The sequence below is a fragment of the Anarhichas minor genome, unplaced genomic scaffold (assembly GCF_050575085.1).
Source record: "Anarhichas minor isolate MPS153535 unplaced genomic scaffold, ASM5057508v1 ptg000030l, whole genome shotgun sequence".
Classification (NCBI taxonomy): domain Eukaryota; kingdom Metazoa; phylum Chordata; class Actinopteri; order Perciformes; family Anarhichadidae; genus Anarhichas; species Anarhichas minor.
The window spans coordinates 1,289,597-1,304,944 of NW_027466476.1; the positions used below are offsets into that span (position 1 = coordinate 1,289,597).

Sequence of the window (15,348 nt, forward strand, 5' to 3'; positions counted from 1 at the left end):
TTGAATATATAAATTAAGATTTTCATATGACCAGAGAATTTTAAGTTCCCTGAAAGCCAAATTACCTCTCTGCATCTCTTTGTCTCCTGAGCTCCCTCTGAAGACCCCATCATACCGTAACGTACCGTCTTCATCACGTGAAGGAGCAGAAGAGAACTCGTCGTCCTGGCACGAGACCATTTTCATAATAAAGACCCGAAAACAAGAAACATTAAAACATTTTCACCAAAAATCAACAGTTCAGTCACAGCTCGGGTTATTTCTCAAATACAATTTTATTTGCTCTATCCACGTTAGAATTACTTCATTAATAGTTATTACATACAAGTTCCTTCTGTATTGAAATATGATATACAAAATTAATCTAATTTAGAGATGACATCAGTCAAAGTGACCAGTACAACGGTCCTCTTGGTCTAACAGTTGTCAGATCAAGAGTTAGAGAAGTAAGAATTAGGACCGTTGAGAGATGACAAAAAAAAAAAAAAGACACATGTCCAGTACAAATATTATTTACAAAGTGAAACTGAAAGAAAGCATAACCTTGTTTATAGGACAAATGAGTTGTGAAAATAAGTGGTTTTCATGACAACAATCACCTGACAAACATCAAACTGCCTCTCAAGCTGCGAGTAATCAGACCTGAAGGTTTACAGTAGCACCCATTGACATATCGGTTATTGATTACCAGTGTTTGACCCCTTTTGTGAACACAGGCATCAAAAACACCCAGAAGAAAAGGACTCAATGAGATTTATTATGCAATTCTGAGTTTGTTATAAAAAAAAAATCAAAAAACAACAGACGACTAACATTTCATGGCATGCAGTAGCACTTTGACGTCTGCTCTTCAGGGCCTTAATGGAGTCATCAGCTGCTTCACTCGGCATTAAAGGGCAAATCAACAGACAGCAATGGATCCAGAAACACCATGCAGACAACGAGATAAAGTTAAGACAAAAACAAGACATTCTGTCCATGACGGAGGGCTTAAATGCTGAGCCACTTACGCCGATATAAGCCACTGTCCATTCTTTGTTAAGCTCAAACGATGTAAAAGCTTCTCAATTACTTCAAACACAACATTTTCAAACTGAAAAGGAATCGACAGCAGCTGTGTTAATGCCGCTCACCATTCAGTCTTGATTGGCATTAGTGGTTTAAGTCTTGATCAGAGCACAGACTATTGGCTGCTGTCACAGTAGTCAACACAGTTATCATAGAAAAGAAAGATCTGGTACATAAGAGAGATCTGTCATAACAACTACATACATGATTTGACCTACAGACAGAAAATACCTCAACACTGGGTTTCATAATAGTTACTTTATCAAGGCGATGCTTTGTCATCTACACAGAGGGGGGGGGGCACTTCATCGTTGTGACAGCATCCAGCTCATCGACTACAGTGTAGTGATACTCATCTTTCAGTAACAGTTCTTGAGTTTACATTTTCAAAAGAAAGAGTGGGAAGTAACCCACATGCATTAGTCAATGAAATACAGCCCCGGCCTTTTAACTGGCTACACGAGCAGCAGACGGAGCTCCGTCTTGCATTAAGTTGTACCATTTTAAGACTAAATGGAGAAGTCGAGACTGAATACAGCTTACACAGCTTTGGAGGCGATTCTTAATGGTTTTTGTACAAAGTTCTTTGTGTGACCAACTCTATATACTATACTAAGAATTTGGCAACACTGGCCCAGCTAGATAATATCAGTTTGTCTTGTACAGTTTGTCAGTGACAGCTGATACGTGCAAAATACCATGTATAATATAAAAAACATAATGAACAGTAATCCAGAAAATAAATTCATGGTGACTGCACAGTGCGGGACCGAACCTGATCTCAAAGTCAGATGAGTCCCGTTGGATTAGAGAGTCTGGTCCACTTGTGATCCAGTCCAGTTTGTAGAAAGGCTGTTTCTTAGAACCTGGAACGCCTCCAGAACCTCTCCGTTAAGAACCGTGGACCACGTCCTTCTCAAAAGGCAGCAAAAATGTGACTGTGTGACACACACACACACACACACACACACACTCTCTCATATACTGCATATACACATGGTACGTTGTCTGTGCACAAGTCTACTTGTCATTCACACACTTTCATAATGTGCAATTTTCAACTTAATAAAAAGAAAATCTAAAAGCAAAAACAAAATGGTGGGTACTTGTAAGTTCACAGCTGCAGCACGTGGAGTTGACGGTACCGACGGACAAACTGGAGCTCCAAGGGGGAGAGGTGCTCGACAATGAGAGGAGACTGCCACCGAAACGTCAGTACTACACAGACAAACACCACTTTTACCTTCATCACTTCACAAAAAAAAAAGAAAAAAAAAAAAAGTACCCCTTCTCCATCATCCAACCCCTCTTAAAAAGCGTTTCTCTCCACTACAAGTTGACCAGCTCATGTGCAACGAACTGTTTGAGTCTCTCCAGGTATTGTCCGTAGAGCTCTACGTCATTGTGTCCAGCCCCCTCCACCCAGAGCGGCTCCACGGGGCGCTGACAGCGCTCATACAGCGCCAGGCCGTGGGAGAAGTCGATGACCTCGTCCTCCGTACCGTGGATCACCAGCACCGGGGACGTCACCTTCGCAATCTTGTCGATGCTTTGGAGTAAGGAAGTAAGAAGACCGAGTTAGGATGAAAAATACGGGCATGAAGCAGACAGGAAAAAGACCTGGGTTGAGATATTGTAATCACAAATTAAGTAAAGAATTGTGATCAGATCTAGTTCGCCAACTGACCACCAGAGGGAACTATTGAAAACATTTGAAGCGCCTGGGTTCATTACGAAGACAAACACACCCTGTACTGATTTAACACATAAATGCATAAGTCAATGTTTGCAAGCTTGTACGAGTATTTTCTGATGCAGATTCCTTCATACGTGCGTTTTTAAATAGTGTGTGTGCAGGATGCCTGTGATACAAATAGCCTGGCTTTCACAGGAGCCATCTGTCTCGTACGGCACACTCACTTTGGAAAGGCGTCAAAGCAGTAGGTCTTCTTGGTGTCGGGGAAGGCCACCCTCATGCCGGAGGTGAGCGGGGAGTGGAGGATGACTGCAGCGCTCTCATAGCGAGAAGCCAGGTCCACGGAGGGCACGGTGCCGATGCTCTGGCCGTACACGATCACGTTCTCTGGACGGATGCCATACCTGCAGAAACAGGACACAGGACATCTGTACGTCACACTTTTCGCTGATCATGTGCAGGATATTTACTCTACTAGGAGCCAGACGTATGCAGGTGAAGCTTGTGTGCTTTTCCAGACACTGGCAGACGTCCAGTTAGGCCTTTTGTTCATTATGAAAAGCAGCTTGTCTGGCAATATCGAAAAAGTGTTTTATTGTGGAATCCACCATTTGGTTAAAGTTGATTTTCTTTAAGTGCTTTTCAAGGTAAAAGGTTTGTGATCACGATTCAAAGGTTTGCTCATAGAAAACACACTCACACTGCCACTTATTCTCACATCGTACTCTTGTTTACCCCGACATGCTGTGTCCATGCAAACACACACCTGTGTGCTTACGGAGACTTACTCATACTCTATTATAGGCTGAAACGTCACGCAACAGTGACTCAGTGATTGCACACAACATGTGCACACAAAGATGGCACAAAGATGGCTTTTCAAAGCAGCTGGAGTCTCGTGATTCAGAGGGAAGAAGGGGGAATGACAGCAGAAAGGCAGCAAAGAAACACACCGGTACTGGATCGAGGGTGAAGACATTCCACAGCCGATTATGGCGAATGTGACCGACTCCAGCAAAGCAACCAGTCAGCTGACGACCTGAAACCTGGTCTGAGAACACTGCATCACTGTCTGAACTGCTGGATAGCGCACAGTACACAGCCCGACTCTGCTCTTTTATTAAAATTAGGAGCACTAACATTACAGGCTTAACGGTGCAGCCTCTGCAGCCCTATAATACACAGTGATGAACAAACACGAACACCAAAGTCTGACAGTGCTCCACACCGCTGTGATGGATTATTATAATTAGAAGCGCCACAACACAAGTCTAACACAACCTTCGCAAAGGAACAGTGTGCAGTGATGTAGCCGTACTGCGGCTACGACGGGGCAATAGACTTAAGTGCAGACATACACAGTCATTAGCAGGAGAACATGAGCAGTTTACCGATTATAAATAGGGGTGAAAGTACTGGCACGGCATGGGAGAGACTGTTGGTGCTGTGGCGTGAACGGCACCAATAACTCTCAAGGTTGGCTGATGATAAAATACACAACTCATGTACTGAAAGCTGATCTCAATTATTCAAAATGTTTCAGTAATGTTACCGATTAAGGGAGGTGAGTGATAGTGAGGAGGCCAAACTGTCAAAAATGACGCTGTGTCCCATTGGGGACTAACCGCTTCTATAAAAAGCTGTCAGAGGTTAAGCTCAGCTGTAGTAACAGACAACAATATGTACGGTAGGTAATAACAGAGCTCGAGCGCAAAAGACTTTCAGCAACATCAAACCCAAACTTCCCCGTCAAGAGCGGTGAACTCATTGCATCTTAAAAACGAAACTAGACAAGTAACAGAAGGCGTCACGTAATCTGGGAGACGACGTGACACTCAGATGATTTATGACCACATGATTAATATTAACTCCTCTCAGGAAAGATTCAAGTGAATTGGTTGGTACAAGGCGCTGGTTTGGTTGTCTCCTTCCATTTACCAGAAGTGTTCACAGGCAGCATTAGATCATAAGAAACTCAGCATGAGTTAAAGATTCAGCTTTTGTTATTTGTTTACCGTTACCAACAGCTTCTCGGTGTTAGACCCTTATCACATGGTGCTTATCTCCATTCATCTAGTCAATGTTCTTTGCCATATCAGGCCACTAAAGCATGGCCAATCCTTACACACATAAACAGTCACCACACAGGTCCTACAACATAAAGCTTACACAACGTCAATACAGAGAGGGTGAAGTGGAACCATTTGACAGCTTAGTCATCAGGTGAAGGGACAAACAAGGCTTTCCCCCACACCTAACTAACATCTTTACACTTAAACATTGTGAAGTAGGAGTGTTTCACTCGAGGACAATGAATAATGCAAGGCTTTGAACCCGTGAACTGCTGCTTACAACAAGGTCCCTCTGAACCTCCAACCCATCCTGCTATCCATGGACAACGGCAGATCAGATCTGCAGCTGCACTCGTGTTAGGACGGCACTACAACTGGCTTTGACCAACGAGATGCAAACCCCCCCCCCCCCCCCCCCCCCGGCCAACACAAGCCCGCAATTTACTCGATTGCCTTTCAGCTTGAATAGACCTCACCAGGCCATTGCCAGCCATGCTCCATGGTTACGCTCCTCCCCCAAAACCTTCATCTATTTAGTCTCCTGACAGAAATCTGATCCATTATGCATCACATCCTCCTGCATTCCCTTATTACGTCCCTCCATCCCTCTTGGCTGCCCACCTCTTGCTCTCCGAGGACCAAAAGTATTCTCATCCCATCGCCGTCACTATGACTAATAGATGTTCTGAACATGTCTACACTCACGTTTTAACAGATCACTGTACCATCTGCACTACAGCAGGAGGATCCTTCACGGAGGCTTTGAAATTAGGGTTGTAACGGTTTGAGACTTTCACACTACAAAAAATATATACTAACCACCACTACTATTTAAAGTAAAGGATGCATAGCTCAGTCATGATGGCCTCTCTGTCTCCCCACTAGTGAAGGTCTAAGAAGACGGATGGAGTTTTGATTTGGATCGGTATGATGATTGACTAGGAAGTGAGTTTTTGTGTTTGTTTTTAGTGGACATAGTGTGGGAAGACCTCTGTCTGGAAGCTCATTGGACATGGGTTGCTAAGCTACCACTCAATATTCGACTAGCAGGATTGACCGCTTTATCTCAAGAGAAAAGAAAAAGACACACACACACACACACACACAGGGGAGAGAGAGAGAGACAGACAGACAGACAGGGCACTGATGGCTTTCATCAGCTTGGTCACTCTTTAGTCAATAAACTGCTTTTTTTCTCAAGCTCGATTTCTTCTTCTGCAGCAAATAGTCACCCGACTCATTATTCTGTCAGCATGTGTAATCGTTTGATGAATCATCCGATCCCCTCCCTGCTCAGGTGGAGGGAGTGGCTCATCCACCGTGGCTCAACAAAGGAGCACAGGAGGAAACTGTGTTCGGTTCAACGTGACAGGTGGCTGCCCTCTGTCTTATCTGATCCTGGAGTAAAGCAAAAAAATGCCTAACAAGTGTGTCAACACTCAAGAGAAGAGTCATTTGCTGTCTGCCATATCATGAGGAGAAAACGATTGGATGACACAGAAAGCCCCAAACGGAAGCAGACCAAGACTTAACCTCATGGGTTCAAAATGCCAAATCATCAGAAAAAGAAAAGACTGACACTTCTCAACAAGCAGAGAAAGTAGAAAGAGACACGAGAGCCGCTCTCTTCTTCAGGCTGTGCATCTGATCTAACATGAGAGATATGCACGAGGGATGCAGGAGGCAGACTAATGTGAGGCCATGCAGAGATGCCTCTTGATGTGATAAATCATCACAGACAGACAATTGGGAATCTGGTACCGCCCTCAAACCATCAGACACAGACCGCAGAGCCAAAAAGGGGATATAATACATAATACTAGGGGTCTCGGTATTGTACACAATAGGGAAAATACCCCTTGTAATTTGTACCCCATCATGATAACCATTAACGTAGACATATCACATTACATAATGTCATATAAGTCACATGTTTGGCTTCCCCGTTACTAATAATGACGGGATAAGTGTGGCGGACAAAACCGTTACGGTATGTAGGCGTCGTTCGACGAGAAAGACACACAACGGCAATACATCGCCCACGCATACCACCATCCTGGTCTGTCAGTGACGGGGACCAAGACACAACAACAAGGTATCACCGCGCGGCATTTAAGAAACCGTTTGTGGCAGAATCAGACCGGGCTAAAGCTATTACAGCATCTATTGGGGTGTTTATTGCTGCCGACATGAGGCCATACTGCGATGTGGAAAACAAAGGATTTCAAAATATGGTTAAAGTGCTTGAGCCACGCTACGAACTCCCCTCACGCAGCCACTTCAGTATGAAGAAGTTATTTCCTTGTTCCAGAAAGCCGCTCATCCGATCTTGAAGTGCCTTCTTCCCTGATTAACCTCCAAAGACGTGAGATACATTGTGTGGGAGTGATCTGAGTCAATGCCTGCTCTGACCTTCTTAAAACAAGCTGATGAACATCACGTACAGAAACAGTCGGCTTGTTACAGCTGTTACAACCAGTAACATTAGGAGAACGCCTTACAAACTTTATTTGGCTCAGGCAGTTTAGCTTGTGCAAATGGTTTTCAGCGTTGTTATTTAAGGACAAATTCAACTTACTCTTATCTAATATTACTTGAAGTGTTGGTTCTGCTTCGCTCAGATTAAATGAAATGTCAGCACCGCTCAAGATTGTGAGTAGGAGTTTCCTCGGTGTAACAACAAAAACAATAAGTAAGATGGAAACAAGAAACATTAAAAAGCAGAACAACAACACTTAAGTGCTTTCAGGCAGTGAATGGGTTCAGAGCGTCCAGAAGGCCTTTCTAACGCCTTCAGCGCTTTTCCTTTCCTTCACATTCGACATTGTAATTAAAGCTTTGGGTAAACAGTTTAGGAGACATTCGTGGCAATCAAGCGTGCTAATTTTAAACACAAGGGACAGAAAGGTTTACTTTAACGCAAAGGAATGCATTTGTTCACACACACACACACACACACACACACACACACACACACACACACACACACACACACACACACACACACACACACACACACACACACACACACACACACACACACACACACACACACACACACACACACACACACACACACACACACACAAAGCGGGTTCTTCTTCACAGCAGTGGCCCATTTCCTGTATACACAACCTTTATGATCAAGAGTTTCCCGTTTAACTGGTCAGCTTCCTTATATACATGTCCGTATTTACAGAAGGCCATTTTAGATTCTCTAAAATGGGCGATTGTGTAAAATGTCAAAGTAGTGCCGACAGAGATTCACAGCTAAAGTTAGCGACTAAGAAACAGTAACATTTTGTTGCCAGTGGCCCCTCCAGTATTCTACATCAGCACATTTAAATCTCTGCAGTGGCACTCCACGCTAGAAGCCTAGTTTCTCTCTTTATGGTTGATTTACTCTCCTTTGGCTCTTCTCTTCCTGCGTTTAGTTATTCTGAGCCAAAGTTCTCCATCTGCTCTGCTAGTCATTTGTTTGTCTTCCAGCAGGAAATATTCAAAACATCCAGGGCTGCTGGATGAACTTTTATTACCATGTAAACAAAAGGGCACAAATATGATGGATACATTACAACACACACACACACACGGGAAGGAAGTGACGAACATGTGGGTAATAGAGCAGGGATTAAACACTCCGCAACATCGGAAACATAAAACCACTAAGTGGTTATTACAAATGCAGATACCATCTGATCAACAAGAAGCTTCTTGTTGATCAGATGAAAAAAAAAAAAAAATCAGTACAAGCCAAATATCAACCAATAAATATCAGTCTATTCATAGCCTGCAGAGCAACAAGATGCAGCAGAGCTCCCACTCACACCTACATATGGCTGGCCAGCATAATCATAGAAAACACGCTCCTTATTACCGCCCAGGACATCATGTCGTCTCTTCTAAACTATTCCTGTCATCCTCCACCCAAGATCTTATCAGGTCCAATCGAATCGTCCCTCCACCAAGCTGCTGCTGCCAACTCGTCATGACTTCAACTCTTTCTCTTCCAGCTCTTCCTGTCATCTCTTTATGTTTGTGATTTGTCGTATCAATCTACATCGGCCAGGTTTCTTAATATTTTACTTAACCTCAGCTGTTGTTTAAATAGTCCCCATTTCCTTACTACTCATACTCACCAACAGCTGTAGACATTCACAGCATAAGAAAATACCCACAATGCCAACCGGGTTATTATATAACATTATCTCTCAAAAGCTGTCGAACGAGAAAGAAGTGACCAGAGCTGCTATTAATAGGACTCTTTCCCACTATTGTCATGCACTGAACAGCACTGTCCAGTACTTACGTGTGTGTTGTGTTCACGGGGCTTAACTCACCAGTCTCTGAGTGTTTGATCTACAAGTTTTATTTTGCAGCCTTGTGAGAAATCAAGTTTAGGGACTGCATGCTATTCAATTACTCTAATATCAACGCATCAATAAGTACTAGTGAAACACTGCATCCTTTTTTTCTCCAGGCTGTCCCAACATCTGTGTACAGGTGTGCCCATCTCCTCCCCTTTCCCTCCATCATCTCTCCTTACCGTGAGCGGAGTGCCTGCCAGGCGGCGTCTACATCGGCGTACAAGTTCTTCTCGGAGGGTTTCCCAGAACTCGCCCCGTAGCCCGAGTAGTCGTAGGAGAAGACGTTGCAGTTGATGCGTGAACCCAGGCCAATGTAGAAGCTGCTCATCTGGCCCAAGTCCACCGCGTTTCCATGGGAGAACAACAGCGTGTATCGAGCGCTGGGTGAGCAGCGGACAAACATACAGGCAATGCGGTTCCCTCTTGCCGTGCGGGTCATGAAGCACTCGATGGCGTCCTTCTCGCGGGACGAGTACTGCCAGTCGGCGCGCTCGGAGAGGTGCAGCGTCCAGCGGCTGCCGCTGTCGTCGGACATGAGGCTGTAGGTGGGCTCTGGAGGCAGGAAGGCCAGCTTAGAGGCAATCTTGCTGGGGCACGGCGGACAGCAGAACAGGCAGCATAGCTCGCTGAGGGATAAGTGGTTCATCCTCAAAACGCTGTGACGGGGAGAAGGAGAATGGTTAAAACAACTGAAACACTAATTTGCCTCTGAATCCCCTGCAGATTGATCACAAGGAAAACACCACAAGAGCCATTTCTCCACAGAGCTCTTGAATGACGTTCTCTCCAAGAACAGAAATACTTGTCTTTGTATCTTCAGCCAGCATTATAAAAAAAAAAAGAAAGATATCTGACCCTGATTGAGTGTTTGTTCTCCGTCTGCCTCGGGGCTCCACAACCTCTCAGACAGTATTGACTCAGAAGGCTTTCTTGTTTCACCCTGCACCTGGACCCCCCCACCCCCCAAGGCCACCTTTTGGATATCCCAGGTGCTCTTGAAATGTAGCAGCCAGGCGGCACCCTGACAAAACATCCTTGAAGAAATGCCTTTTACAAGTAATTTGACTCTGTATAACTCCTCATGGCCTTCTAAATAGGCTGACACACGTCACTGTCAGGTTATGACAATGTGCTGTGGATTGTATTTCCAACGAAGGTGATTGAAGTAAGCAATGACACCCTGCCATTACACCTTTGCAATACCATCCTCAAATACTCTTCTCCCAAACTTAATTCCCTATATTGCATTTCACAGATTTCCAATTGTTTTTTTTTGCTATTTTACAATTGTCCATACTTTACTCTGAAGGGATTATTTTGGAATAGTCTTCATTTTATAGTTTTGAAAGAAACCTAACAACTGCTGGTTAGACACACAGGTGACTTCAGTACCACTTAATTACCTGTGTGGCAGTAGCAGAGAGGATTTCCGGTGAATACTTTTTGCAGCCTGTGGATGCTGCTTCTGCAAGATGCTGTGACATTTGCAGTCAAATACATAGTGAAGCTTATTTGCATAATACTGTAAATTACCCAAAAATAGTCCATAATCTCCCAACCGCGGAGACAGAATGGAGCCCCACGCAACGATGTACTGTAAAATGGTGGTGGAGGCAAAGAAATGTGTTTGAAGAGATTACGATGAACATGCAAATATGCGCGTGTTCTCTGAGCGGAATTATGATCCCAACCATTACCTGCAAGGCGGTGGACGCTTGTTTTGTTTTCAGGTGACAGTGTTGGCCGACGTCGCTGTAGTCAGGTGTTATTTTCGCACCAGGAGATTGTCACGGTTAGCCTCGGCCAGATTATCCTCTGTTCCGTGTCCCGTTCGCTGGCTGTGTCACTGTGAGAGTGTATATCCCTCTTGGCAGCTGTGAGTTTATATTAGCTAGAGACGCTTCGTCCTCCGGGGGGTCCAGACAGCCTCCCAAACGGTCCTTTCTTTCTTTTTTTCTCCGCTCGGTTTTCTCAACATATGGTCCTGAATGATAACGAGGTCTATTCATTCAAAACGTTCGAGTATATTCTGCTCAACGGCGACATGGGTACATTCAATAAAGTGCTAAAATTAACTAAATTACTGTCTGAAAGCCAGTCGGTTCTCGACGGTGTCGCTCAGCCTACGAAACATCACCGCTTTAGATTCGTTGTGAAAATCACTCGGTTTGTTGTCCTAGCTTGTAAGGAAGGAGGGAGTCGTGATTGACAGTTTCATGGACCAATAGTATAGAGACTGTTGAAACAAGTCCACCAATGGCACGACGTGTGGCTATTTATGGGCGGCTCCTACCGACGCAGCAAAGTGGTGACCTCATATTTTGATTGACGTTTAGAAGAACCAACCGGAGATTACTATTGCAACGCGCGGTCCAATCAGCACCCGATGGGGGGTTTCCTAACATTCGATCAGGTAATCTATAACTATTGTATTTTATTATATTATCTGAACCAGTGTTGTGATTTGTTTTCGTTTTTTTACTCCAACTAACTATTTTTTTTTTTTTTTATTATTATTTTTAGAAAAGTAGAACCTTTGTGTTTCGACGTGAAAGACGTTTCGTGACGAGCTCGTACTTCTTCCGGGTCAGTGCTCTCTCTCTATCTCCGGCATGCTTCCGGATTTTTTTTTTTTACCCACATAACATGTGTAACTAAAATCGGAAAATAAAATGAGTTCTCAGAAAGGGAACGTGTCTCGGTCGCGAGGCCAGAAGCATCAAAACAACTTTGCCTTCAAAAACGACTTATACGGAGCGACTGTACAAGTGAAGGTGCGTGAACATTGAAGTCATGTGTGTGTGTAGCTAGCTAGCATAGATACTAACAGTGCGCTCTTGTGTAGAGGCTTTAGCTAAAGCAGCCATGTTGTAACATTATTATTATAACATTTCCAACGTGTCTCTGCGTGTGTGTGATCACAATTGCAGAAGGCAAAATCAAAGATCCACGATGGGCTCTGTCTACATTGTAAGGGTGTGCTTGAGTGGAAAGTGAGGTACAACAAATACAAGACTCTGACACAGGCTAAAAAATGGTGAGTACACTTTAATTTCATAACAAATATCTCCACAGCTACAACTGCTCGTGACCACACACAACCGATCTCATCTGTTACATCTGTTTCTGGCTCCTCCTGCTTTTGTCCAGTTCTATTGTACTAGCATGGAAAACCACAGTCAGACTCACACAATCTGTGTCAGTGTGTCACACTGTTGTATATGTGCAGTAAAGTGTTTGTATTTGTTATTCATGTCATAAAGGCAGCTGTAGTTGGTTTGAATGTGAACATTGATGACGTGTGCATGCATGTATTCTCCTTTCAGTGTCAAGTGTTCTCAGAAGACGGTGAAGGATGCGTATCACATCGTGTGTAAGCCCTGTTCCCTTCAGCTAGACATCTGCTGCAAGTGTGGGAAGAAAGAGGAAATCGTTATTCCGTGAGTGGTCCTTCCTGCACATCAACATGTGTTTGTTTGTTCAGATTCATGCATACAGAGGATCAGTGACTGTGAAGTCATTTTGTGTTGTGACCTCTTGTAAATTAACAACTTCTCCGCTTACTATTATAAAAATCTATCTTTTTTTTTTGGTAGTTCTGTCCACATCGCCATCAGCCATTCATATATGTCCTCACACTGTATATGAAGACTTTAAGAAATGTGGTACATGTGGTCTTTATCTGGAGGTTTTAAGAAGTCAATCTTAGTATTCTTAATCATAGTCAAGCTCGCTCAGTAAATTCTACTGCAAGTCTGCCATCTTGTGGACAACGGGATACATCACAACCGACTCTAAGAAAAGACTTGACAAGTCATTGAAAGCATTTTAGCGTCGGTCTTTACATCTCCCCGTCACAAATTCAACATCTTAGCATCAATTTATTCTATTGTATCATTTTTCTCTTTTACTTTGGTTACACTATGACATTCAAAACAACGACGGAGGGTTTTTTCCTTTGCTCTTGTAGGAGTACAAGTTAATGTGGTAATCCTTAAGAGTCCCATATTGTAAAAAGTTATATTTTCTATGTCTTTTTTCTTTTTATCACAAAGTGGCTCTAAGTGCTGTATAAATACTGTGACGGTATCAAAACACTCAATCTATGGCGAAATACACACAGCCCGTGTTCAGAAACTGTTTAAACATTAGGATTTCAGTACGGGAGTTATGTCACAACAATACAGAGACCATTTCACAGTTTTAAATGTCAACATCCTAAATGTGTCTTAGTTCATTTCTGGTCAGCTGACAGGAAGTACACATGGACCCAAACTGTTGTCTAGCAACTCAAATCCGTTAAAATTTGCTAAAACGGCAGAGGGTGAAGACGGGTATATTGAGACAGACGGTATGAGAAGAATAAAGAGCTTTTTGAACAGTAAGGCATGTCAACATGTAGTATAAACCCAAAATACAAGTGTGAACATAGAAATGAGCGTAATATGTCTCCTTTAAGTTTTTGTTCCTGGTTGATTTCTACGTGTGTGAAAACAATGGGGCAGAGTTAAGCAGTGTGGAGTCTTTTGGTTGACACATGAACTTCAGGTTTACAGAACCGTGTGCCCACAGACACCCATTTAATAATACTGCAAATATATAAATATTGCAATACTTTCATCATAGGGCCAATCACCATTATGTTACCTCATTCGGCTATACACTTGACAAATTATTTTAATTCAATTAAAATCTTCAAGATTGACTGATTTTGTTTTTCTCTCACTGTGTAGAGTAAACTCAGAAGAAGACAAGAAAGAGGAAGAAGAGGAGGATGAGCAGAAAAAGAAAGGAAGAGAGAAGAAGGACTTGGATGATTTGGACAGTGATGATGACTTAAGCGACCGAAGAGATGATGATAAGGAAGAGGATTCCGATAGTGACTCAGAACCAAAGAAGAGACAGAACAGGTCTGATGTGCTCCCAGATGTATCCAGAGTCCACTTTAAAGACTAAAGAGTGAGAGGGTTCTTGTTATAACAAGTTTTTTTTCTTTCTTTTTTTACAATTATACAAAACAAGATTTCTAATCAAAGTACAGTATGATGTTTAAGACTGGACTATATTCAAGTTTAAGTGCTGCAAATCAACAAATGTGGTTTGATGGAGCACCTGGAGTACGAGCTAATGTAACACTAGGTTGAGTAGCTGTATTATATACTGTACATTCACAAACAATGCCGCCTGAATATAAACATTTTACTGTAATAAAAACCTGTACACTGTCTACATTCGTGTATCTAAGCTACCAATTCTTCTGACATTAATTAGACTAATAGAGGCCTTGAAGTATCAGCAGCACTGAAAGCAGAAGTAGAGCCTTTGCCTGAATATCAGGAACTGACTCTGAAACATTGACCCTGTCACACACAGTACAAGTTTATATTTACACTCAGTCACATGTTTGTCAGGTCCAGCTAGCTAAAACGATCCACTTCACAACTAAGGCTTTTCAACATTCCCCAAAAACTGTTGCACTTTACAACTTTAGAGTCCATTTTCACATTTCATTAAAAAAAAAACTAACATTTGTAACTTACATGTTGGTTCACTGCTGTACAGCTGAGAGATGTTTCTGTAGGGTGATAGAGCAGTGCAGTGATACACTTCTTGCATAAAGTTATCATGCCCAAGTTCTCGTTTTTTTTATCAATTATTTTCAGCTCCCCTCTACACTTCCTGTCACTGAATAACCCGTATAGTTACATGTTCCTCTGAAGCAGAGGTGTCAAACTCGAGGCCTGCCACATCATTTTATGTTATTTATTTTAAGTTAGACTTGATAGTAAAAATATCCCCGTGGTCGAAATTATGAGATAGAAAGTCGAAATTATAAGATACTAACACAGCAGTCAGACGCAGCTCCTCATAGGTTACCCTACATTTGACATAGAAATGTATTGTGAGTACATTGAAGACTACTTTGGCTTTGCAACGGATGAAATACTTCACATGGATTGGACTGAGCAAACACACCCTTGAAAGGATTTTCAGCAAGCAGCAGATCTGGCGTAGAAAGAATCAAACCGATGTGGCTGAGGTGGCCGCCTTCATTGAACAGCAACTGGAAACATCTGGTCCTTCGCGGGTCGATTATGTGACCCGCGAAGTGACGGCATCCTGCCGCTAGACAGCAGTTTTTCCA

General features: G+C 43.0%; 2 protein-coding genes across 2 annotated transcripts; one reads left to right on the forward strand and one right to left on the reverse strand.

Annotated features, from left to right (window-relative positions):
* Nucleotides 1–256: 256 nt before the first annotated feature.
* abhd17b (abhydrolase domain containing 17B, depalmitoylase) lies at nucleotides 257–11,389 on the reverse strand. Its single transcript, XM_076104265.1, has 4 exons — nucleotides 10,901–11,389; nucleotides 9,383–9,859; nucleotides 2,989–3,168; nucleotides 257–2,617 (listed from the first exon to the last, which is right to left on the reverse strand). Exons 2-4 carry the CDS (start codon nucleotides 9,847–9,849, stop codon nucleotides 2,398–2,400), a joined length of 867 nt encoding a protein of 288 aa, XP_075960380.1. The 5' UTR covers nucleotides 9,850–9,859; nucleotides 10,901–11,389; the 3' UTR covers nucleotides 257–2,397.
* Nucleotides 11,390–11,775: 386 nt separating this feature from the next.
* On the forward strand, nucleotides 11,776–14,430 carry cunh9orf85 (chromosome unknown C9orf85 homolog). The gene is made up of 4 exons (XM_076104266.1): nucleotides 11,776–11,977; nucleotides 12,134–12,240; nucleotides 12,530–12,643; nucleotides 13,937–14,430. The coding sequence occupies exons 1-4, from the start codon at nucleotides 11,876–11,878 to the stop codon at nucleotides 14,157–14,159; spliced, it is 546 nt and encodes a 181-aa protein (XP_075960381.1). The 5' UTR covers nucleotides 11,776–11,875; the 3' UTR covers nucleotides 14,160–14,430.
* Nucleotides 14,431–15,348: the final 918 nt, after the last annotated feature.